The 27,484-nt window shown below is 34.4% G+C and overlaps 1 protein-coding gene across 1 annotated transcript; it reads right to left on the bottom strand.

Moving 5' to 3' along the window:
- Positions 1–19,348: 19,348 nt before the first annotated feature.
- On the bottom strand, positions 19,349–25,163 carry LOC137234056 (odorant receptor 67d-like). The gene is made up of 4 exons (XM_067757723.1): positions 24,406–25,163; positions 19,704–19,893; positions 19,465–19,620; positions 19,349–19,408 (listed from the first exon to the last, which is right to left on the bottom strand). The coding sequence occupies exons 1-4, from the start codon at positions 25,161–25,163 to the stop codon at positions 19,349–19,351; spliced, it is 1,164 nt and encodes a 387-aa protein (XP_067613824.1).
- Positions 25,164–27,484: the final 2,321 nt, after the last annotated feature.

Below are 27,484 nucleotides of genomic sequence, written 5' to 3' on the forward strand. Positions count from 1 at the left end.
TGGGATTTTGTATGCATTTCTATGCACAGCTTTGTATAAATTTGTAATTCATACAGATTTGCTCAATAAAAAAAAAAATAAATAAATAATGCAAACTTAAAGGAAGTGCAAATGAACACTACAAAAAAATTTACGATTTAGGTCAGCTCGATGTGTGCCAACTGACAACTACTTATTGCAATCGTTGTCAGAGCCCATCACCTCATAGCAAAGTGTATATGACGATAACTGAGGCTTTTTGGGAGCACCAATTTATCAAACTCAGTGGTGATCTCACCATTCCTATGCTGACAAAATTGGTTGTCAAACTTTGAGCTGGGGGGTCAGGTCCTTCTGGGTCAGGGACCGACCAAACGTGCTGAAGAGTCACGCTATGCACTAGCTGCTACTACCCTAAAGAGGGGACTTGATAAAACCCTCGATTTCGAGTGCTATCCGTACCGCTCTGTTAGTATGTGGTCATTAGATATCTGATACCCTAGGCGGTATTTAGCCTTGCTGGAATATTAGGGTCAATATGCCGACTCACTAACCTCCGCATATTTGTGGGTATTAAATATAATAAACAGAATTAAAGCTGAATAACTCCCAAAAGATCAAGGCGACTCTAACCATGCGTGGCAAAAGCATAAGGACAGTAGGGACTAATAGTCCCCCCATGAGATCGAAATGGCATTAATAGAAAGTTTACAGGATGCATGCCTGGTAGATGACCATTAGAATATGACCATATGCGACTTGCCTATCTGACGAGATCTGAACCAAATAGCCAGGCAATGGAGGATCAGATAGGACGAAGGAACATCGGCGATCGGACAGTAGTTGGGGTATAACGAAGGAGGCTGCTCACATATCGCAACTCCAACAGGGAGGGAGCCCAAAAAAGTTTTGCGCAGCTCAGTGCAGGCAATACGAAAGCTTTACTTTGAGTGTCGAGGTACCTTTGCTGAGCAATCGGAATCTTTACTTAGGTGATGTCTTGAGTGGAGTTAGCCTGGGCATAATCCAAAAGATTATCCAATTAAAGCATATTCTTCTCGAAACTGAAGACGCCATTTGCAGAGGTGATGAGGCAACGAGATAACGCTAAAAAGCCTCGCGCCGGCTACTGCAAGCTGGCTTCCAAAGTAGAGTTGCTACAACCATGGAGTGGCTAAAGGTTATCGCTCCAAAACTGACTCCATGAGAGGAAGCAAGACTGAAGGTTATCTATTATGCGGACATAGCTTCTCGCTTCATATTTTTTGCGTGTTTCGAAAAGAATGCATGGCTCTCAAACGAGGACCTCCACATGTTAACTCAGGCTCAAAATGTGTGCTTGAATATCAAGGACTGAATAATTTTTAACTGGTGGAACTGTCAAAAGTCGCTTTACCATTGATGGTTAGTTAATTTATGCTGCCTATTTTCACTTCCGAACAGCTATGCTCTTAAGCAAACAGATTACGTCTCTTGCAGTTTTACAGTTCATGATGGCTGATTTAGTAGGAGTGTGAATGAAAATTTCAACCACAAGAGTGAAATCAATGTGCCTGTTAGTGCTACAAGCTGCTTCTACAGCAATCTATGACTCAGATCCTTTCTTGGGAGTAAAAAGTTCATGAAACACTCGACATATTTCCTAAGCTGAAGACAAGTCAAATTTCCTTAAAGAACACTGTAGAGTTCGTAAAAAAAATGTAAGACGCGATAACTTCAGAAGAGATTTAAGGCTGAGCTTTTCTCTTTGGGTTGTTCATACTCCCATTAAAAAGAGTATCTGCGAGACAAGCTAATTTTAGGTGGGAGGACATAGTAACTTTCGTTGCGTAGGGGTGTTTCCGTGAAGGATTTAGGGCTGAGCGCACAACCATGGTACGAGAGTGGGATTTTTGTTGTCTCATATGACAGACATACCTATTGCGGGTATATTCTAAGTCCCTTTAACTGTTTAAAGTCCCTTGCACTGTTTAAAGCCAATATAAAGTTAAGAAGTGAAATAAAGCTGTTTTTTTCTACAAGTACGTACATATGCACTTACATTTTATATGGACTGCATAAGTGCATACATTTATCTACACTTATAAAATTGCTGTGCAGAAAATAAGTACATCAGTAACTGCCGCCAGAAGGGTCTCCTAAACATAAAGTAAGTGATAATAATAAGCATTTTTTACGCGCAAATATAGATGCATATGCATGAAAAAAAAAAACACGGCTATAATCTCATTTCATAAAATCTCAGTAAGTATGTTCTAAATTGTTGGCTGGTATTTTAATTAGAACTAGAACTAAATTATGTACAAAGTTTATTTGATTTGAACCGTTAATGCGTAACTGTTACAGTGGCACACGCACTACTTACATATTTTGAAGTTTACAAAAAAATAGCTTTTACATAGGAAAATGTGTGTACGTTCACTGTGCCTGAATGCAAATGGGTAAATCCGCTTGCGAAACTTAGCATTCTGCGTTGAAAAAGGTGTCAAAGGTGACACCTCTAACAACAAAAAGTAGCATGGATTTGAAAAATAAAACAATATTACATGCAGTTAATAGGAAAAAAGAAAAGGCGCGAGGGGGTGGTAATAGGTGCAGTTTTACGACACCCTTTGCGTTTGGCGCGCTTTTCATGCAATAAAACACTCATACAAAAGCCTGTAGGAAATTGTTACCCAAAGAATGTAAGCAAATTGCGGTTACGAATTTATTTATTTATTTAATTCATTTAGTCTAAAAGTAATGCTTTCTTACAGACTAGTTAAAAATAGAAAACAGTTCAAGCTACTTGAGGAAATATTGAGATATCTTCACCAAATTTGGTACACGAGCTTATCTGGAGCCAGAATAGATTTTTATTGAAAATGAGCGAAATCGGATGATAACCACGCCCACTTTTTATATATATAACATTTTGGATAAAACAAAAAACCTGACTATTTATTAAATAATCTACCTAGAATGTTAAAATTTGACATGTGGACTGATATTGAGACTCTTGATAAAAATTTTTAAGATGGGCGTGGCACCGCCCACTTATGATAAAATAAATTTTACAAATATTATTAATCATAAATTAAAAATCGTTAAACCTATCGTAACAAAATTTGGCAGAGGAGTTGCCTTTACTAAAAGGAATGCTTGGAAGAGAAATTAACGAAATCGGTTAAGGACCACGCCCACTTTTGTATAAAAGATTTTTTAAAGGGTCGTGGACGAATAAAATAAGCTATATCTTTGCGATAAAGAGCTTTATATCAATCGTATTTCATTTCCCAAGTGGATTTATAACAGTTAAATACGAAAAACCTCAAATTTTAAAAAGTGGGCGTGGCAACCCCCCTTTTATGACTAAGCAATTTTCTATGTTTCGGGAGCCATAACTCGAAGAAAAATTAACGGATCGTAATAGAATTGGGTACACAAATTTTCCATATAGCAGGAAAAAATTCTAGAAAAAATGTATGAAATCGGTTAAAGACCACGGCAACTTTGATACAAAAAAAATTTAAAAGGATCGTAGACTAGAATAATAAGCTATAATTTAGCAAAAAATTTGAACCAATGATATTTCACTTATCAAGTTTTATTGTAAGAGGAAATGGGGAGACATTTTTTTTAAACGGGCGGTACAAGTATTATGTAGAAAAGTAATTTATCTGAAATGAAATGTACAATTGAAGCTCACGCTGAGTATATAATGTTCGGTTACACGCGAAATTAGACACCCTTACTTGTTTTTCATGTATTTTTGTCCAAAATGTGGATTTTATTTTAATTTTCGTTTTTTGAAAAAGATATTTATTCATCTACATTAATGTTGTCGCCTTCAAAATAGTCCCCATTAGATATTGTGCACTTGTGCCAGCGCTTCTTCCAATCGTCGAAACACTTCTCAAGCTCCATCTTTGGTATAGTCTTCAGCTCTTTCAGCAATGCGCTTTTAATTTCATCTATGCTTGTAAAACGACGCCCATTCAAGGTTCTCTTTATTTTTGGAAACAGAAAAAGTCTGGGAGATCGTTACAGTATTGTTTTTGACCAAAAATTCAGGAACAATCAATGAAGTGTGAGCAGATGCATTATCGTGGTACAAAAGCCATGAATTGTTTTGCCACAAATTCGTGCGTTTCTTTCGGATAGCTTCACGTAAACGCCATTGAACTTATAGGTAGTACTCCTTATTAACTGTTTGTCCTCGTGGCAAGAATTCATGATGCACTTTGCCATTAAAATCGATGAATACTGTGAGCGTAACCTTCACGTTCGACCGCACTTGTGGAGCCTTTTTCGGTCTTGGCGATCCAGAATGCCTCCACTGTTTTACTCATTGCAGACTCACCGTAGGCCTTTGTTAACATTTCGTACACCTTGTTACACTTTATTTCATTCTTTACGCAAAATTTGATACATTTTTTTTAACAAACGAAAATCGCCGACCTCATAAAAACACCTAATTTTTGTAGCTGTGAATTCAGCTGAACATTTTATCATACTTCAGGGACATGTGTATTATAAACCAAGTAAGGAAGGTTAAGTTCGGGTGTAACCGAACATTACATACTCAGTTGAGAGCTATGGTGACAACATAAGGGAAAATAGCCATGTAGGGAAATGAACCGAGGGAAACCCTGGAATGTGTTTGTATGACATGTGTATCAAATGAAAGGTGTTAATGAGTATTTTATGAGGGAGTGGGTGATAGTTCTATAGGTGGACGCCATTTAGGGATATCGCCATAAAGGTGGGCCAGGGGTGACCCTAGAATTTGTTTGTACAATATGGGCATCAAACGAATGGTGTTAATGAGTATCTTAAAAGGGAGTGGGCCTTAGTTCTATAGGTGGATGCCGTTTCGAAATATCGCCATAAAAGTGGACCAGGGGTGACTCTAGAATGTTTTTGTACGATATGGGTATCAAATGAAAGGTGTTAATGAGTATTTTAAAAGGGAGTAATCCTTAGTTCCATAGGTGGACGCCGTTTCGAGATATCGCCATAAAGGTGGACCAGGGGTGACCCTAGAATGCATTTGTACGATATGGGTATCAAATGAAAGGTGTTAATGAGTATTTTAAAAGGGAGTAATCCTTAGTTCCATAGGTGGACGCCGTTTCGAGATATCGCCATAAAGGTGGACCAGGGGTGACCCTAGATTTTGTTTGTACAATATGGGCATCAAACGAAAGGTGTTAATGAGTATTTTAAAAGGGAGTGGGCCTTAGTTCTATAGGTGGACGCAGTTTCGAGATATCGCCATAAAGATGGGCCAGGGGTGACTCTAGAATTCGTTTGTGCAATATGGGTATCAAACGAAAGTTGTTAATGAGAGTTTCAAAAGGAAGTGGTGGTAGTTGTATATGTGAAGGCGTTTTCCAGATATCGACCAAAATGTGGACCAGGGTGACCCAGAACATTATCTGTTGGATACCGCTAATTTATTTATATATGTAATACCTGCCAAGATTTTAAGGGTTTTTTTATTTCGCCCTGCAGAACTTTTTCATTTTCTTCTACTTAATATGGTAGGTGTCACAACCATTTTATAAAGTTTTTTCTAAAGTTATATTTCGCGTCAATAAAACAATCCAATTACCTTACCATGTTTCATCCCTTTTTTCGTATTTGGTATAGAATTATGGCATTTTTTTCATTTTTCGTAATTTTCGATATCGAAAAAGTGGGCGTGGTCATAGTCGGATTTCGTTCATTTTTCATACCAAGATAAAGTGAGTTCAAGTAAGCACGTGAACTAAGTTCATTAAAGATATGTCGATTTTTGCTGAAGTTATTGTGTTAACGGCCATGCGGAAGGACAGACGGACGACTGTGTATAAAAACTGGGCGTGGCATCAACCGATTCCGCCCACCGATTTCACAGAAAACAGTTAACGTCATAAAATCTATGCCCCTACCAAATTTCAAAAGGATTGGTTAATTTTTGTTCGACTTATGGCGTTAAAAGTATCCTAGACAAATTAAATAAAAAAGGGCGGAGCCACGCCCATTTTGAAATTTTCTTTTATTTTTGTATTTTGTTGCACCACATCATTACTGGAGTTGAATGTTGACATAATTTACTTATATACTGTAAAGATATTAAATTTTTTGTTAAAATTTTACTTAAAAAAAATTTTTTTTTTAAAGTGGGCGTGGTCCTTCTCCGATTTTGCTAATTTTTATGAAGCGTACATATAGTAATAGGAGTAACGTTCCTACCAAATTTCATTATGAGATCTTCAACGACTGCCAAATTACAGCATGCAAAAGTTTTGAATTACCTTCTTTTAAAAGTGGGCGGTGCCACGCCATTGTCCAAAATTTTACTAATTTTCTATTTTGCGTCATAAGCTCAACTCATCTACCAAGTTTCGTCGCTTTATCTGTCTTTTGTAATGAATTACCGCACTTTTTCGGTTTTTCGAAATTTTCGATATCGAAAAAGTGGGCGTGGTTATAGTCCGATTTCGTTCATTTTAAATAGCGATCTGAGATGAGTGCTCAGGAACCTACATACCAAATTTCATCAAGATACCTCAAAATTTACTCAAGTTATCGTGTTAACGGACGGACGGACGGACGGACATGGCTCAATCAAATTTTTTTTCGATCCTGATTATTTTTATATATGGAAGTCTATATCTATCTCGATTCCTTTATATATGTACAACCAACCGTTATCCAATCAAACTTAATATACTCTGTGAGCTCTGCTCAACTGAGTATAAAAAATGTTTAATAATTGGACACTCCAAACCGCCCAAAATTAAAAAATTCCCGTTATTGTCGGAACACATCTCGTACTAAGTTTATCTATTGTTTTGAACCTCATGACAGCGGCTTTATCCAATGCATCAAGTTATTATTTTTATATATTGTTGAAATAAAGCAACTTAATAAAAAATGTACAATGTAAACAAAATTGTTATGTAGACGAAAGGCACATGGTTCGAAAGTTGATAAACAAAAACATGTGATTCGAACTTTGGGAAATGCGCATTTACAAAATGCGGCGGTATGAACACTTTTTCGAATCCGTTTGCTCGAAAATGCTAAATGTCGGTTTTGAAAATGATCCTGACACAATGTTATTCTTAGTTTGGCGATAAGGGGTTCATATTTTTTTTTTTTTTTTCAAATAACTTGCGGATATAAAGTTCAATCCAGAGCTTCTAACTAGAGCTTTACACGAAGCGCAGCGATGACTGGCTTAACTTGCTACTCAACACTCATCATTAATGATGATAATGATGCTTTTTATAGCTATCATATTTCGATCATTACAAATGAAACAGTTACAAACAAATTAAATTTCCTAATGGGCGTTCTACTTGAGTGCAGAGGTGTGTTGTTATGTGGCGCGCCAGTAAGTATGTTACAATTTTCTGCATGTTGCACTTGTGGCAAATCGTTGCAAATCTGATTTCATGATTTACTTGTTGCTACTTTGAGTTTGATGTATTGTTTGTGGTGTAAAATATAATGGCAAAATTGTTGCAATTTCCACTTAAGAACAAAAAAAGGGTTAATTCTCTGGCATGACCCTTTAAAAGTGGCAGATTTATGTATACGCAAATGGGAGAACATACGAAACCGTAGTATCGCGTTATAAGTAAAAATATCTTTCTTAAGTAAGTACAGTATTAACAAAAAAAAAAAAATAAAAAAAAAATAACAACAAAACATACACTAGGAGCTCAACATACGAAAATAAGAAGTTGCAAAGCAATTTTTAAATTTTTTTATCTTAAAATATGTAGCCGAAATCGTATTTTTTTGGAACTTGGTTATTTTATGCCCGATTTCTAAAATTGATATAACCCTATGTTTGTCCTCAGAAGCTCTAAAATTCATTTTCATATGCTTTTGAGCTTTGCAGTCCTATAGTCGGCGATATGGCAGACGATATAGTCGGCGTTCAAGCAAAAGTCACTTAGTCCATTTTTGGCATTTGTGCTAATGACAGCAAATATTCTCAAAAAAAGGTACAAGGAAAGGCAGACCTCATTAAGTCCATTTCAGCATCTATAGCTGGTTGAATTCAATCACCAAATAATATACGAACATTTTTATGACAGGTTAAAGTCATTATATCTTTTGGGACTTAGTGATCTTTGCCAGAACTTCGCTGAAAGAGTCGTTTGTCATATTTTTTGGTGAAATGAGAAGCATACTTTAAGGGGTTATAAAAGCGACTTCAGAGCTCAAAGCGATATTAGAGAGAAATATTGAGTTTCTAAAGGCCAAAAAATATAGTTTCAAAAATTGGTTATCCAAGTTACAGTAAAAAAATTACCGTTGATGTGACCCTGCCAGCATAAGCATAACCCTTAAATTTAAGGGCGGTATTTTAAAAATTTTTGACCTAAACTAGTTTTAACGCGCAGTCCATGTAGAATGAAACATTTTGTGCGACTGAGGGGAACTTTCGTGTAATTTCAACTTTGCCACTTGATTTTTTGACTTCTACAAAAAATTTTGTCCAAGCTTAAATAAATTTAAATCGAAAAAAATTAAAAAAAAAAATTTATAATATTTTTTTAAATTAAATTTGTTCGAAAATTAGAAATTCGAAATTTTATTCTCGTTTCTAAAGAGTACTGATTGATATTATCTAACTTGTGGAAGGTTATGAAAAAGGGTGGACTTATAGAAAATTTATGATTTTTTTAACAAACAAATTTTTTTAATGGAAATGAAGCTTATGGAAAAGGATAATTTTGTTATTTTTTAAAAAATTTTTTTCAATCTAATTTCCAAAAGAACTTTGTTTTTGATATGTCAAACACTGCTCGCCTAAATACCGAATATAGTTTCTTATTGCGGTTATATTTCTTCTACAGTTTTTATAATAAATAATTTATAAAAAATATTAAGTTTTCCTATAAACCGTGTTAACTTTTATATTGACAGTCAAGCAGCAATTAAGGCAATAATCTCGCACAGCATCTAAATGCGTGTTAGAGCGTAAGCAGTTCCTGGAGAGAATCGGGACAGGGAGAAGTATACATCTATATTGGGTCCCAGGGCATATGGGAATAGATGGGAATGAAAAAGCGGATGAACTAGCTAAAAAGGGCGCATCCCTTGCAGCTTGCTCCGTAGACGTCCCAATTAGACTGGGCGAAATTAAGCGAAGGTGAGAGGTGCACATGGTCGACCAAGCTGGAAAGGCGTGGGTTCAAGCGCGGGGCTGTAAAGTGTCGAAGATTATGTGCAGGTCTTACAACCTTAGACTAACAAAGTTCCTTCTATCATTAAAACGAGAGGACTGCAGACTCATGACGGGTATTCTGACTGGACACTGCCTTCTGGCGTCACATGCCTTTAAATTAGACTTAGTCAGTGATAGCAGATTTAGGAAGTGCGGGCTGGAGGAGGAAACGATCGAGCATGTTCTGTGCTCGTGCCCTGCACTTGCCAGGCTAAGACTCCAGCTATTAGGAGTGATACAGCTGTCAGATCTAGAAGCAGCAAGTGGATTAAGTCCTAGGAAGCTTCTAGTATTTGCCAAGAGGACGGAGTTATTTTATAACATAGGTCCTGGTTTTTGATAGGGTTTTCCAGTTTGGTCGTCAAAACAAACTTTTGGTAACCCTACGGACTCAATCAGTCTATGTGAGGTCCTCATGGACCGGCCAGTTCAACCTAACCTAACCTCCTATAAAGGATTTCATAACCTCTTCGACTTTTCTTTGTTATATATGAAACAAACATTTTTTCTGGAATAAAATTCAACATTGGATAAAAATTTTTCTTGTGCTAATTTTGAAAAAGTGTTTGAATTTTTAAATTTTAAAAAGATTGATATCTAATTTATACGAAATGAAATACCAAGAAGAAGAAAGGCATGGCAAACACTGATACCTTGGAAACCAAATTATTGACTTTTGTAGAGTAAAGTGAATTTGTTGTAAAATTTTTTAAGACAAAATTTGTTTTTTACTGAAAAAATTTTTTTCCTGTTAGACATTGATAGTTCAGATACAAAGTAACTGATTTTAACTGAGTTCATATATATTTGCTCAAGACTATTTAAACAAAAAAAAATTTATAGAAATCATTTATTTTTTGTTTTTGGTCTTGGATTTAATTATCTGTTCATCTTATTCATGCGTAAATTTGTATGACGTTTAGACAACTTTTTTATTTTTGAAAAGTTTTGTGCATTTTCTAAGTAATATAAGATCAATTGAAAACATATATTTTATAAAATATGGCAATCCATTTAATTTAATAAAATACTGTAAAGAATTTTGGGAAATTTTTGATTATTTTGCAGCGTCTGTTTTCGTTCGTATCACTCAACTGTCGAATAAATAACTCAAATATTCAGTATTGCAAAATGTTCTTTACTTACGCTACTATGGTAGCAGTACTTTACAGATAGATTACACGCATACTTCACATATAGCGTGTTAAAATCAAAATGATTCACTATTCCTTAGCTTGCGCTACCTTTATACACTCAGTTACCTAGTTTATCTAGCGTATAGGCTTTTCGGTTGTGTGAGTTTTCTATTTCGTCCTCGCTCTTAACTGCCTTTTGCATATATGTAATACTATTTTCTTTGCTGTTGTTGTTTAAAAAAATTTTTTGAAAAAACTAATTTTTATTGGGATCATTTTAGTTTATTTTACAATTCCTAAAAAAAATGTTATAAAAAAAATATATATTAAAAACAAATAATACTTTTATTTTTAAAACATTAGTTGATTTCCATTAAGGCAATTCACGATTAATTGCATATGAGTTCACAAAGTTATGCATTTGCCTGAAAGTTCATGCCATCGTGAGCAACCTTAGTAAATCACCTTAGCAAATACCATAGCAACCATCAAACGAGAACAACTTAACTAAATACGATTTAATTGAAAATTCTTCGATAAAAAGCTGTTTGAAAACAATTCATGAATCGCGAATAAACTGAAACAAATTGGTGCGCAAAGTTTGGAAAGAACATTGGCATTATAATCAGTTGTTCCAAATCTTGCTTTGTGGGTTGCATTCCAAATGCAATGGGTCTTTACGATTGCTGATACGATTGCATTCTGAAAAAAGACAGGTACATTTGCATGTAGTTTGTTCTTGCATAGAATATGCTATGCAAATGTGCTATGCAATGATGCAAGACCATTTGTGTTCACATAAATTTTATAAAAAAATTTTTTATACCTGAATTAATTAAAATTTTTGAAAAAAATTAAAATTGCAAAAAAAGATGTTATAAAAAAATTGTTACACAAAAGAACTTATTTCACCGCTAGGGTTCGGTCGCTTTCTACTACGTACGTTGATGTTTATGTGATTATTCATTTCCCAAGCCAAATAAATGTCCTCAAATTTAATTGCAATAAAAGTTGTTTGAATTTTGAATATACATTTGTTAAAATTTAGTTTTTCGCTTGAAACGTTAAGCAGTTGAGCACAATTAAATTGTAATATTGTGTTGAAATCAAACCAAAAACAATAAATGTTTAATTAAATTTTTCATTTTGCCAATCAAATAAACGCAGTCTCTACATATTTATCAATATTTGTATTTCATAGTGTTGTGTGTGTTTGTGTAACTGTTAATTAATACACATTTATACCAATATGAGGGTTGAACGCCTAAAAAGCTGCCACTGCTGCATATCAAATTTTAAATATTCCCATATTCTCATTTGCATTGATGTCGTTCAATTACATTTCAGTTGTAAATTCGCCTAAATGAATATTAATGATTTTGTTTTTGCTAAACATTTTATGTTTTGCAGTTGCAATGATTTTCGTTTAGAGTCTAATAATTAAATGTTACTTAAATATTTATATTATATATGGTGAATAATTAATATTAATTGTAAATGTGCTGATTGTACAGCTATGAACTTATTGTATGATAAATGATAGGCTTTTCGTTTGGCTGTTTTGATTTGGATTTCTAAGAAGAAAGTGGGAATGTGGATGATAAACCCGCTATGGCTCAATTTACTAATAAGAATAAACCTTTTTTGCAATAAATAATGAATTGTACATTTAATCGATTACTTGATTAATCGAAACCGAAGATTGCTTGACTAATCTTAAAAAACAAGATTATTCAATTAGATTGCTTTGATATTAATTAGAAATCTGATTGCCGTAAGAGAACCCTTTTTTCGTTTAACTAAAATTTAGTCTCGGAAATAAAAAAGATTAAAACCAAAAATTATAAAAAATAAATTAAAGATAATTGGAAAAAATAAACACTTAAGAAATGAAAGTGACTATTCCGTCCGGAGATTCTTTCTGAATGATTTGTCTTATTCGTCCGGAAGGTTTGTCGTAACAAAAGAAACGCCAGCTATTGTTACGAAATAGAATTTTTTAATAATAAAAATTTCCGGATGAACACGGACAGCATGAAAAATATAAACAATAGTTAAAAAAAATAAATTAATAAAAAAAATATAAACAATAAATGAAAAATAATAAACAACATAAAAAAAAATTAATAAAAATGAATTCTAAAAATAAAAAGATCTAAAAAATAAAAAACAGAAATACATAAAAAGAATAAAATTAAAAAAATGAATGAAAACTAAAATAAACAAATAAGGAAGGTTAAGTTCGGGCATAACCGAACATTACATACTCAGCTGAGAGCTATGTAGACAAAATAATGGAAAACCGCCATGTAGGATAATGAACCTAGGGTAACCCTGGAATGTGTTTGTATGACATGTGTATCGAATGGAAGGTATTAAAGAGTATTCTAAGAGGGAGTGGGCCATAGTTCTATAGGTGGACGCCATTTAGGGATATCGTCCTAAAGGTGGACCAGGGCTGACTCTAGAATTTGTTTGTACGATATAGGTATCAAATGAAAGGTGTTAATGAGTATTTTAAAAGGGAGTGAACCTTAGTTCTATAGGTGGACGCCTTTTTGAGATATCGCCATAAAGGTGGACCAGGGGGACTCTATAATGCGTTTGTACGATATGGGTATCAAATTAAAGGTATTAATGGGGGTTTTAAAAGGGAGTTGTGGTAGTTGTATATGTGTTTTCGAGATATCGACCAAACTGTGGACCAGGGTGGCCCAGAACATCATCTGTCGGGTACCGCTAATTTATTTATATATGTAACTAGCAGACCCGGCAGACATTGTTCTGCACTAAATTTGGTCTATCTGCATAAATTTTAATAAGCTTTTTCCGTCTAACTCTGCCCTCCCCCTCTTCACTTTTTCTTAATCCTTTTATTCACTCCTCCCTCCTTATTTCGGCTTCGTATGTATATTTATCAGTATTGCCACGTTGATGCGACTAAATCGAATATCACAATGAAAATTACTTTAAAGCTCTCAGCAACAGCTTTCATTTGATATCCGTATTACACATACATTCTAGGGGTATCCGGGTCCAAGTTTTGGGCTATATATCGAGACAATAGTCACCAGTAGGTATGAAAACTAGCCTGTACTAAAGCACACATTAACAGCTTCAATTTGATGCCCATAATGTAAGAACACATCCTAGTGTTACCCTGATCCATGTTTTGGCATATATTTCGAGACGCTAGTCACAAATAGGTATGAAACTTACCCTGTACTAAAGCACTCATCAACAGCTTTCATTTGATATCCGTATTACTCACACTATCTAGGGGTATACGGGTCCAAGTTTTGGCCTATATATCGAGACAATAGTCACCAGTAGGTATGAAAACAACCCTGTACTAAAGCACACATTAACAGCTTCAATTTGATGCCCATAATGTAAGAACACATCCTAGTGTTACCCTGATCCACGTTTTGGCATATATCTCGAGACGCTAGTCACAAATAGGTATGAAACTTACCCTGTACTAAAGCACTCATCAACAGCTTTCATGTGATATCCATATTGTATAAACTGCCTAAGAGTACACGGGCCCACGGTTTGGCCTACATCTCGAGACCCTAGTCACCCAGGGGTATGCAAATTACCCTATACTAAAGCACTCATCAACAGCTTTCATTTGTTATCCATATTGTATAAAAACTTTCTAGGGGTACCCGGGTCCACGTTTTGGCCTAAATCTCGAGACCCTAGTCACCAATAGGTATGAAAACTACCCTGTACTAAAGCACTCATCAACAACTTTCATTTGTTATCCATATTCTATAAACACTTTCTAGGGGTACCCAGGTTCACGTTTTGATCTCAAGACCCTATCCAGAACGGAATAAAAATTAGTCTATGTTTGTCTCCTGGTTCTAAGATACCCCTCCACCAATTTTCAGCCAAATATGTTCATCCGTTACTTCCTCTTCAATCCCTCTTTATCTATTAAAAAAAGCGCATCAAAATCCGTTGCGTATTTTTAAAGGTTTAAGCATTCAAAGGGACATAGGGACAGAAAAAGCGACTTTGTTTTTTACTATGTAGTGATGTACATCCATACATACCTATAAACCTACGCCCGAAGTTAAATAACGCAGCGAATGCTGTATATGTACGTATGTATGTGTCGCATCATCCTCACTCAAAAGCAATTAGCGCGCACAGTTCACAGCGAACAGCCACACAAACACATTTTTTGGTAAAAATGTTACTTTTGTTTAAACAATTTGGCTGATACAAGAAAGGAATCAAGTATTTTTTTTGATGCAGATCGAAGGTAAATATTTCAAAGTTTTACTGAAAAGTAGAATTTTTTAAATCCGTCCATCCATTTATGAGTTATAGCTGTGTAAACAAAAATTTTATGATTTTTTACTACATTTTGGCAATTTGCCACGCCCCTATAATATATATCTTCAAGTTATATTAACTGTACCATCTCACGTAGCTAAGCTTTCAAATGCCAAAAACCGTTTTAAAATCGGAGCATTCTGTGTGAAGTTATGTGCATACATGGCATTTAGCGACTTTATTTTATAAGATTTATAGAAGATAGATATAGAAGAAGAAAATACCACGAACGGTATTCCTGCCAAGATTCCAAGGGCTTTTGATTTCGCCATGAAGAACTTTTTCATTTTCTTCTACTTAATATGGTAGGTATCACACCCATTTTACAAAGTTTTTTCTTAAGTTATATTTTGCGTCAATAAACCAATCAAATTACCATGTTTTATCCCTCGTATTTGGTATATAAATACGGTATTTTTTTAATTTTTCGTAATTTTCGATATCGAAAAAGTGGGCGTGGTTACAGTCGGATTTCGCCAATTTTTTATACCAATACAAAGTGGGTCAGATAGGTACGTGAACTGAGTTTAGTAAAGATATATCGATTTTTGCTCAAGTTATCGTGTTAACGGCCGAGCGGAAGGACAGGCGGTAGACTGTGTATAAAAACTGGGCGTGGCTTCAACCGATTTCGCCCTTTTTCACAGAAAACAGTTATCGTCCTAGAATCTAAGCCCCTACAAAAAAATTTTTTTTTAATAGTGGGCGTGGTCGTGCTCCGATGTTGATAATTTTTATCAAGCATGCATATAGTAATAGGAGTAACGTTCCTGCCGAATTTCATCATGATATCTTCAACGGCTGCCAAATTACAGCTTGCAAAACTTTTAAATTACCTTATTTTAAAAGTGGGAGGTGCCACGCCCATTGCCCAAAAATTTTACTAATTTTCTATTCTGCGTCATAAATTCAACTCACCTACCAAGCTTCATCGCTTTATCCGTCTTTGGTAATGAATTATCGCACTTTTTCGGTTTTTCGAAATTTTCGATATCGAAAAAGTGGGCGTGGTTATAGTCCGATATCGTTCATTTTAAATAGCGATCTGAGATGAGTGCCCAAGAACCTGCTCACCAAATTTCATCAAGATACCTCAAAATTTACTCAAGTTATCGTGTTAACGGACAGACGGACGGACGTGGCTCAATCAAATTTTTTATCTATCTCGATTCCTTTATATATGTACAACCAACCGTTATCCAATCACAGTTAATATACTCTGTGAGCTATGCTCAACTGAGTATAAAAATTAGTCCTAAAAATAAAAAGATCTAAAAAATAAAAACATAAAAAAAATAAAATTAAAAAAATTTATGAAAACTAAAATAAAAAAAGCATTAACAAAATTAAAAGGAACTAAAAATTAAAGAAGAATACAAATATAAAACATAAACAAAAAAAGTTATAAAATAAAACGAAAAAAGAAAATTAAAATATAATAAAAAGGAACTGAAAGGAATGAAGAGGAAAAAATATATCATTAGAAATGAATGCAAAATAAATAGAAAGTTGAGATAAGCTGAAAGCATTTAAATAGAACAATTAAAACAAAAGATAAAAACAAACGAACAATAAATATAAAAAAAAAATTATAAAAAGAAAATTAAAACAAGTAAGGAAGGCTAAGTTCGGGTGTAACCGAACATTACATACTCAGTTGAGAGCTGTGGAGACAAAGTAAGGGAAAATCACCATGTTGTAAAAAGAACCTAGGGTAACCCTGGAATGTGTTTGTATGACATGTGTATCAAATGGAAGGTATTAAAGAGTATTTTAAGAGGAAGTGGGCCATAGTTCTATAGATGGACGCCATTTAGGGATATCGCCATAAAGGTGGACCAGGCCTGACCCTAGAATTTGTTTGTGCGATATGAGTATCAAATGAAAGGTGTTAATGAGTATTTTAAGAGGGCGGGGGCCTTAGTTATATATGTGGACGTCTTTTCGAGATATTGCCATAAAGGTGGACCAGGGGTGACTCTAGAATTTGTTTGTACTATATGGGTATCAAATGAAAGGTGTTAATGAGTATTTTAAAAGGGAGCGGGCCTTAGTTCTATAGGTGGACGCCTTTTCGGAATATCGTTATAAAAGTGGACCAGGGTTGACTCTAGAATGCGTTTGTACAATATGGGTAGCAAATGAAAGGTGTTAATGAGTATTTTAAAATGGCGTGGGCCTTAGTTCTGTAGGTGGACGCCTTTTCGAGATATCGCCATAAAGGTGGAGCAGGGGTGACTCTAAAATTTGTTTGTACGATATGGGTATCAAATGAAAGGTGTTAATGAGTATTTTAAAAGGGAGTGGGCCTTAGTTCTATATGTGGACGCCTTTTCGAGATATCGCCATAAACGTGGACCAGGGGTGACTCTAGAATGTGTTTGTACGATGTGGGTATCAAATTAAAGGTATTAATGAGGGTTTTAAAAGGGAGTGGCCCTTAGTTGTATATGTGAAGGCGTTTTCGAGATATCGACCAAAATGTGGACCAGGGTGATCCAGAACATCATCTGTCGGGTACCGCTAATTTATTTGTATATGTAATACCACGAACAGTATTCCTTCCAAGATTCCAAGGGCTTTTGATTTCGCCCTGCAAAACTTTTCATTTTGATATACGTAATATGGTAGGTGTCACACCCATTTTACCAAGTTCTTTCTAAAGTTATATTTTGCGTCAATAGACCAATACAATTACCATGTTTCATCCCTTTTTTCGTATTTGGTATATAAAATATGGCATTTTTTTCATTTTTCGTAATTTTCGATATCGAAAAAGTGGGCGTGGTCATAGTCGGATTTCTGCCATTTTTTACACCAATACAAAGTGAGTTCAGAGAAGTACGATTACTGAGTTTAGTAAACATATATCGATTTTTGCTCAAGTTATCATGTTAACGGCCGAGCGGAAGGACAGACGGTCGACTGTGTATAAAAACTGGGCGTGGCTTCAACCGATTTCGGCCTTTTTCACAGAAAACAGTTATCGTTCTAGAATCTAAGCCTCTACCAAATTTCACAAGGATTGGTAAATTTTTGTTCGGATTATGGCATTAAAAGTATCCTAGACAAATTAAATGAAAAACGGCGGAGCCACGCCCATATTGAAATTTCCTTTTATTTTTGTATTTTGTTGCAACATATCATTACTGGAGTTGAATGTTGACATAATTTACTTATATACTGTAAATATATTAACTTTTCTTTTAAAATTTGAATTAAAAAAAATTTTTTTTTTTAAAAAGTGGGCGTGGTCGTTCTCCAATTTTGCTAATTTTTATTCAGCAGACATATAGTAATAAGAGTAACGTTCCTGCCAAATTTCATCATGATATCTTCAACGACTGCCAAATTACAGCTTGCAAAACTCCTAAATTACCTTCTTTTAAAAGTGGGCGATGCCACGCCCGTTGTCCAAAATTTTACTAGTTTTCTATTCTGCGGCATAAGTTCAACTCACCTACCAAGTTTCATCGCTTAATCCGTATTTGGTAATGAATTATCGCACTTTTTCGATTTTTCGAAATTTTCGATATCGAAAAAGTGGGCGTGGTTATTGTCCGATATCGTTCATTTTAAATAGCTTTCTGAGATGAGTACCCAGAAACCTACATACCAAATTTCATCAAGATACCTCAAAATTTACTCAAGTTATCGTGTTAAAGGTCAAACGGACGGACGGACATGGCTCAATCGATTTTTTTTCGATACTGATGATTTTGATATATGGAAGTCTATATCTATCTCGATTCCTTTATACCTGTACAACCAACCGTTATCCAATCAAAGTTAATATACTCTGTGAGCTCTGCTCAACTGAGTATAAAAAAAACCTAAAAAATATAACCAAGTAAAAAAGTTATAAAAGAATTAGAAACAGAAATAATAAAAATAAAAAAGGATTAATGAGAACCAAAAGAAGTGAAAAACAAAATGCAAATCCAAAAAATAACCAAAAAAGAAATTAAACGGAACTAAAAATAAAAAAGTATTAAAAAACTTAGATAAAAAATAGCTAAAATAAAATTAAAATATGAGAAGCCATTAAAGGAAAAAAAAGCAGCAAAAATGATTAGAGAGGAGTAAAAGATTGATAAGGATAAAAAATATAAATAAAATAACTAAATAAAAATAAAAAAACAAAATTAAAAAAAAAAAAAAAATAAAAAATAATAATACTAAAAGATAGGAAAAAATTATAAGAAATTGAGCAAAAATTCGCAATATATAATATTTAAATAAAATAATTTGAAAAAAAGTCCAAATAATAATTTAGCTAAAAATTTAAGAAAAACAAAAAAGAGTTTAAAAAAAGGTAACAAGTATCTAAAAACAAAACAAATAAAATCAATTAAAGAATTAAAAAAAAATAAAATAAAATAAAAAGAGAATTAATAAAAATAAAAAAAATCAAGCAAAAATAAAAGGAATTAAAAAATATAATTGAAACTTGTTAAAAGAAAGGAATAAAAGATGGGCAAAGAATTAATAAAATATTAATAAAAGACCTCAACAATAAAAGTTAAAAATGGTTTTAACAGAAAAAAAAATAATAATAAAAAAAAAACGATAAATAATTGAGCTAAAAAAAATTTGAAATGAATTTCAGAATGATTAAGAGTAAAAAATTTTCATCAGGTACCATTTACATGTTATAAATTTATTGAAATCAATTGTCACCCAAAAAACCTAACATCATTGTAAATATGCCATAAATAGATTTTGTTATCTAAGTAAAGAAAAAAATAATAAAAAGTTGAAAATATTTGATTTATCATAAATTACCGAAAGTGCAGTTTGCACGGAAAGTGGCAAAAAACCGCCAATTTTGATTTCAATGGAATTTTGCGATTTCTTCAAAATCAAAACAATCATTCGCTGATTTTTCACTTCCATATCGTACCAATTAATATTGTAGAGTTCTTCACAAAAGGCACAATTCTGTAGAAATTTAGAGGTTTTTATTTTTAATAATTTAGTTAATTGTTAGTATAAATATTCTTTGTGTTTTGTGGATTACTTACACAAGCTTCGATTTTTGTGCCCATAATGCAATATAAATAAAGACCACCAAAGGCAATCACAATATAAAGATATGCACCCGGCCAATCGCCCATAAGCAGTATGTAAAGGGTGCATATTATCGATATACCCGATGTAACGATTTGCATTGTAATTATATAATAAAATATGCGATTGAAACGTTTGTTATAACTGAAAATAGATAGAAAGAAAAAACATTTATCAAAGAGTTTCTAAAAATGATCATCAATACCCAGTAAGAAAAACTTCACTATCGAAACCAACATTATGCCAGACGTTTGGGACAAGCTACTGTCGAAGCAGAGTCATACAAGAAAAAAAAAACTTCTTTAAGGCCACTACTACTTACCATAAGAAGCATTAATGGGAGGAGTTTCGAGAAGATGTCAACAGGACCTTTAAAGCTGACTCTTCCTTACCCACGAAATAAGGGAACACAGCGAAAACAATAAGGTTTTAGGGCTCGACTTTAAGTAAATTACAAAATCTATTCAAATCTATTTTGCTTAGATGATTTGCCTGGCAACAGGAGAGATATAGTGATGGTGAGGTTGAAGACCTATATAACACCTTTTCCATTACATGGAGCATGGCGCCCGGTACAATGCAGCTCCACACTCAATTTGATATCAACCAACGCATTTGGATATCAACCAAGTTATGCTTTGCATAGAAGGGCGGTCAGATGAGGCTCAAAATAATCTCCCTCAGCTTTTGAGCAATTTAATATATGTAGGTTAATTTATTATACTACTGTCTTTCGATAGACTTGTCTTGTTATATTTCTACGAATTATGTTGACCTTGAATATTGTTTAATTTGAAATTCGATTTGTCATTCATGAAAATTTTTAAGATTCAGATTTCTTGAGGCACTCAAATTGTACACATCGCACACGTTTAATATAAAATAAATAAAGAAATTTACTCTTCATTTTAAAATCCGGTAGTACATACATATACAAAATCATAATCAATAATCCTAAGGCGGAAAAGAAAAATTGTATCTCTTTCCGGAGATATTTACCGTTGAAGTTGGCAATTTTCATGTGGTTGCTTTAATGCTTTTGTGCACTGAAAAAGATTTTGTGTACAAAGGAATTTTGCACGAATTTAATTTTGATCCCCTGAAGGCCGCCAACGCAACCCGGGATCATTTTTTGGTTTTTCGTCAATATATTTTGAGCGAGCTAAAATTTTTATTTCCGCCTTCGAATTACACTTCTCCCGATATTTTTGGGCGCGTATTAAAAGTCGACCTTCTGTTCTATTCATTCCGTATGTTCGGAACATTCGTCTCCATTTAAGAATTTGTAGAATCGGTTTGTATATTCGGACCTCGTGAGGTGGTATTAAATGAACGTGTTCCGAATATTCTATATGAACGGTTTATCCGAACACTTCCATGAATATTTAACAGAAAAGGGCTTTCCGAAATTTCAGAATAAATTGCTTGAAATAAATGTTTTCATACTTTTAAAGCAATACGGGCAATCCCCGATTAACTCATAGGTAGGAATATAAAATTGTAAGACAATAAGCCATTTTTATACTCAGTTGAGCAGAGCTCACAGAGTATATTAAGTTTGATTGGATGACGGTTGGTTGTACAGGTATAAAGGAATCGAGATAGATATAGACTTCCATATATCAAAATCATCAGGATCGAAAAAAATTTGATTGAGCCATGTCCGTCCGTCCGTCCGTCCGTTAACACGATAACTTGAGTAAATTTTGAGGTATCTTGATGAAATTTCGTATGTAGGTTCCTGAGCACTCATCTCAGATCGCTATTTAAAATGAACGATATCGGACTATAACCACGCCCACTTTTTCGATATCGAAAATTTCGAAAAACCGAAAAAGTGGAATAATTCATTACCAAAGACAGATAAAGCGATGAAACTTGGTAGGTGAGTTGAACTTATGACGAAGAATAGAAAATTAGTAAAATTTTGGACAACGGGCGTGGCACCGCCCACTTTTAAAAGAAGGTAATTTAAAATTTTGCAAGCTGTAATTTGGCAGTCGTTGAAGATATCATGATAAAATTTGGCAGGAGCGTTACTCCTATTACTATATGTACGCTTAAAAAAATTAGCAAAATCGGAGAAGGACCACGCCCACTTTTAAAATTTTTTTTTTTTTAAAGTAAAATTTTAACAAAAAATTTAATATCTTTACAGTATATAAGTTAATTATGTCAACATTCAACTCTAGTAATAATATGGTGCAACAAAATACAAAAAATAAAGAAAATTTCAAAATGGGCGTGGCTCCGCCCTTTTTCATTTAGTTTGTCTAGGAAACTTTTAATGCCATAAGTCGAAAAAAAATTTCCCAATCCTTCTGAAATTTGGTAGGGGAATAGATTTTATGACGTTAAGTGTTTTCTCTGAAAATGGGCGAAATCGGTTGAAGCCACGCCCAGTTTTTATACACAGTCGTCCTTCTGTCCTTCCGCGCGGCCCTTAACACGATAACTTGAGCACAAATCGATATATCTTTACTAAACTCAGTTCACGTACTTATCTGAACTCACTTTGTATTGGTATACAAAATAGCCGAAATCCGACTATGACCACGCCCACTTTTTCGATATCGAAAATTACGAAAAATGAAAAAAATGCCATAATTCTATACCAAATATGAAAAAATTGATGAAACATGTTAATTGGATTGGTTTATTGACGCGAAATATAACTTTAGAAAAAACTTTGTAAAATGGTTGTGACACCTACCATATTAAGTAGAAGAAAATGAAAAAGTTCTGTAGGGCGAAATAAAACATCCTTGAAATCTTGGCAGGTATTACATATATAAATAAATTAGCGGTATCCAACAGATGATGTTCTGGGTCACCCTGGTTCACATTTTGGTCGATATCTGGAAAACGACTTCACATATACAACTACCACCACTCCCTTTTAAAACTCTCATTAATACCTTTAATTTGATACCAATATCGTACAAACATACTATGGTCGCCCCTGGTCCACCTTTATGGCGATATCTCGAAAAGGAGTCCACCTATAGAAATAAGCCCCACGCCCTTTTAAAATACTCATTAACACCTTTAATTTGATACCCATATCGTACAAACATATTCTAGAGTCACCCCTGGTCCACCTTTATGGCGATATCTCGAAAAGGCGACCACCTATAGAACGAAGGCCCACTCCCTTTTAAAAATACTCATTAACACCTTTTATTTGATACCCATATCGTACAAACAAAGTCTAGAGTCACCCCTGGTCCACCTTTATGGCGATATCTTGAAAAGGCGACCACCTATACAACTACCACCACTCCCTTTTAAAACCCTCATTAATACCTTTAATTTGATACCCATATCGTACAAACACATTATAGAGTCACCCCTGGTCCACCTTTATGGCGATATTTCGAAACGGCGTCCACCTATAGAACTAAGGCCCACGCCCTTTTAAAACACTCATTAACACCTTTCACTTGATACCCATATCGTACAAACAAATTCTAGAGTCGCCCCTGGTCCAGCTTTATGGCGATATCTCCCAAAGGCGTCCACCTATAGAACTAATCCCCACGCCCTTTTAAAATACTCATTAACACCTTTCATTTGATACCCATATCGTACAACACACATTCTAGAGTCACCCCTGGTCCACCTTTATAACGATTTCCTGAAATGGAGTCCACCTATAAAACTATGGCCCACTCCTTTTTAAAATACTCTTTAATACCTTCCATTTGAAACCCATGTCACAAAAACACATTCCAGGGTTATCCTAGGTTAATTTTGGTAAATGGTGATTTTCCCTTATGTTGTCACCATAACTCTCAACTGAGTATGTAATGTTCGGTTACACCCGAACTTAACCTTCCTTACTTGTTTTTATTTGTTTTTGTCAGTTCATTTCGGCTGCTGAATATCGTATCACCCCATGTCGGCTGCCTGTTCAAAATCATGCTATCTCAAAATATTTTTCAAAAATTTTCCAATTCAGGATTTGCCAAAAAACTATTAGAGTTTGATTGAAGAACGCTTCATCTCAGAATGCTTTTCATTAACTCCCTCTTATGACAAAAGGCACCGCACTTATGCTCATGTAGGGAGTTTTGGAAACAAATTTGAGAAAGCGCATTTTTGAATAAAATTCTAACGTACGGTATTCTTCAAACAATTTATGAAAGAATGACCAGACCAACATAACTTTATCAATTCACGAAATATTTAGTAGAAAATGAATTATTTCCTCAAACACTTTTGGCATTTACAAATTTATTATCACTACTAATATACTACCAAAGATACTTGTCTACTACAATTTCACTGAAGGGGATTGAATTATATTTCGTTTTCCTTACTTCGTAAAAGCAACCCGTCCAGATTTTTCAATTAGGGAGTGTCAAAGATCTGTCATCATTGAAGATCAAACCTCTAGTAATTGAATCATGATAAGACCCTGACACTCCCAATACCAGCCAGGCTCAAAAACTTCCCAGCTGTATAACAGGCTTAAAATATTCCAACCACTTGATATTACCGGGGACTCATATCTGGAAAAAACTTTATATATCACAAGCGCTTCAACAACAACGAGCGATATCTGACTGCAGCAGCAGGATGACAGCACTCCCCAAAAACTGTGCTGTCCAATGCAACAGGACAAAAAATTACTTGCAAGCTAAGTATACTCACTCTATATAATATTGATGCCATTTAATTATATCAACCAAAAGTTCTTCTGCGGCACTCGTTCTACGCCCGGCAACATCATTTAGCGCTTTCACTTTAAGCACTAAAACATCACAAAATAGCATTGGTTGTCCCACAAATATAATGAAAAATAAATCACCAGCAAATAGACCAAATGCACCAGCTAAAAAGACCACCGTATGCACAACCAGTGTTGCCATATAACCAAAATGTGTCTCCACATCAACACCGGGTATGAAAAAGTGCATCACATAAACTTTTTCATTTGTTACTACGATCAGAATAGCTGTCATCGAAAGTATGCCCAATGCGGCCACGGCATAAATATTTCCAACCATTTTAATGATTTTCCATACGCGCGTACAACCCTCATTCAAGACCTCACAATAGGCCTTACCTTTGGATTCATATTTCAAGTAGAGATCTTCCAATTCAAAACGCATTGCTGCTATGTCTCTGGCGAAAAATATGGCCGATATGAGTTTGGTTATGCCTTGTAAAACACTGCCCACCATGCATGAGGCCTCCAGCATATATTTCCAATTCTCTTCGAAAACGTTCGCTACAGTCGTGATGGTGAAGATAAAATATATTGTAATGCAAACCATCACAAAAATCGTAATGATATTAACACGATAATTTATATTTGATACATCAGCACCGACCAATCCAGATATTAAACGAAAAAATTGTATAATATTTCCAAAAGATTGAGTTGGTGCAATTTTCTTCATAGTCATTTTGTATTGATTTGAAGAAATGGAAAAAATATGGTTGAGCAGGTAATAAAAGAAAATTTCCACTGCATATTTTTATTCGCACCTTGGGAAAATGTGATTCTAGCCGTCAAAACAAGCAATTAACCTGTCTTTCTGTATTAATTGTTTAATAGCTCTAATACGAGGCTCGGTTGGCAAGTTAGTAAGAAAAGATTGTCTTCAATATCAATTTTCTCAAAATGGACACCAAAAGAATTGGGATATGAAGGAATTCAAGAGGTTGATAAGCGCAATTAATAGCTTCCGCAACCCAATTATAAGTCCTACGATGAGATTTTCAGTTTACCAGTCGAAGCTGTGGCGATCCCAATTTCCTCGTGGAACTAAGGGGTGCTATGGCCTAGAAGGTTCAGTGTGATCATGATGGTAGGGATAGTAACTTAATAGTGCTTGTTACCGGAATGTACCGGATCTGTCTCCAGCAAAGGAACATCTTCATCGTTAACACTCCACAAAAGCTTGGAGGAGCAGGGCCAGCTTAACCATCAACGGGCCCTAGGCAACCATCAACTTGGGGGCCCTTTTTTCACGTTCGTTCCCTTCTTTTTTCGATTAAAAAATACAAACTTATATCTTTAATAAACATTTTATTGTCAAAATGTAATAATATAAATACAATTACTATCGACATTTTAAACATGTCATTTTCTACATTTGTTTTCGGTAAATTCATCAATTATATCATCAATATCGAATAAATCTTTTGTAGCTCTTTCAGCAGCTTTGATTCGTTTTAATTGCGAGAAGGATCGTTCGGCAGAACAATTTGTGTTAAAAAATTCGAAGAGCTATTTCTGTGTTAGGAAATACATCGGCTAATTACATTAGAATCTTATACAAATGACTATGAGTTTTTTGTGCATAAGTGTATCTGGAGTTCAAGTAACTTTGGAATTGTTTCATTTCAATGAAAAATTATTCCAAATCTCTAGAGTAAAAAATAACTAAGTTATTTATAGCTTCGTGAAGGTATCCATCACTTAGAGACAAGTTGATGAATCTCTCTGAAACTTCCATATACTTTCACTGTGAAGATTGTCGATCAGCCCACTTCTAAACGAAAATTCCGTGCGAGTTTTTTCCCTTTTCCCATTCCTTGTATTCTAAATAAAATTCCTTGTGAGTTTTTTCACTTCTCCCTTTCCTCCTATTCTGAACAATGTTCGAAAAAGAGGAAACCGGTTATGGGAGAAAAGTAGGTATTATGAATGTGAGGGAGAGGGAGATTTCTTTGCCATTTCATAGGAGTTTTTTCACTAGTTAAATTAAAGGGAATGCATCAAAATAGTTAAAGGAATTTCGTTCTTTTAAGAAAGAACACTTATTTGTACAAATTTGTGCTAAAATATGTATTTACATTCTACCACAATATTCTCACTGTTAATACAACAACAACAACAGCCACACTATTTTATTTTAAGTCGAAAAGTATATCATAAGCAACAGAAGAGCTCTTTGTATATTTGATGCAGTAGATTTTGGCATATGGCGAAAGGTGAACTCAACTCGACGTGGCCGCCAGAAAATTGTTTTGCAGAATGAAAGCAGGTAACTCCGGCGGATTTGTGTTATCCCGCCGTCTTCTTCTTATGCTCCTCTGTTCATGTTGCTGTGGCACCAATTCATTACTCATTTCAGTGAATACCACATGAAATGCAATAACGTGCATTGTTTATACCTTATTTATTAATTTCAAACAAATTCGCTACAATAATTAAACCTTTAAATTTTTTAAACAAAATAAGAAATGCGCAACGAAATTTCAATAGACAAAACAGCTGACTTCGAAAATTCGAAATTCCTATTCCCCAATTTTTCTTCTCCCTAGGAGAAAAGAATTGGAGGAATTTTTCCGCGGGAATAAAAAAATCCGCGAGCACAAAATTCCGCGAGAATATTTAGAATTGGTCTGCATAATTTCGAGGAACCTTTTGTCCGAAAATCATCGCGAGGCGAAAATTCTACTTCTGGAGCATTTCCGTCATTAGATATTTTTCCTACGACGAGTACGTTTTGTATAACCTACACCAAGAAATAATTGTTTTGTTTTTTCATCGAAATCATTTAACTTTTCATGGAATGAAACTAAACTCTCTTCTAAAGGATCCGTAAAAAAAGCACACGTTTGCAAATCTGCTTTTTCACTTTGCAATGACATACTCACTGAACGCATAGCAGTCAAAATAGAGTTGAAGGCCCTCTGTTCCAAAAATAACCGAAATTTTTCAAAATAACAACCAGTATACATTTTGAGATAATTCTTTTTATTATTCAATATACTC

Source organism: Eurosta solidaginis, chromosome 5 (assembly GCF_040869045.1).
Source record: "Eurosta solidaginis isolate ZX-2024a chromosome 5, ASM4086904v1, whole genome shotgun sequence".
Lineage (NCBI taxonomy): Eukaryota > Metazoa > Arthropoda > Insecta > Diptera > Tephritidae > Eurosta > Eurosta solidaginis.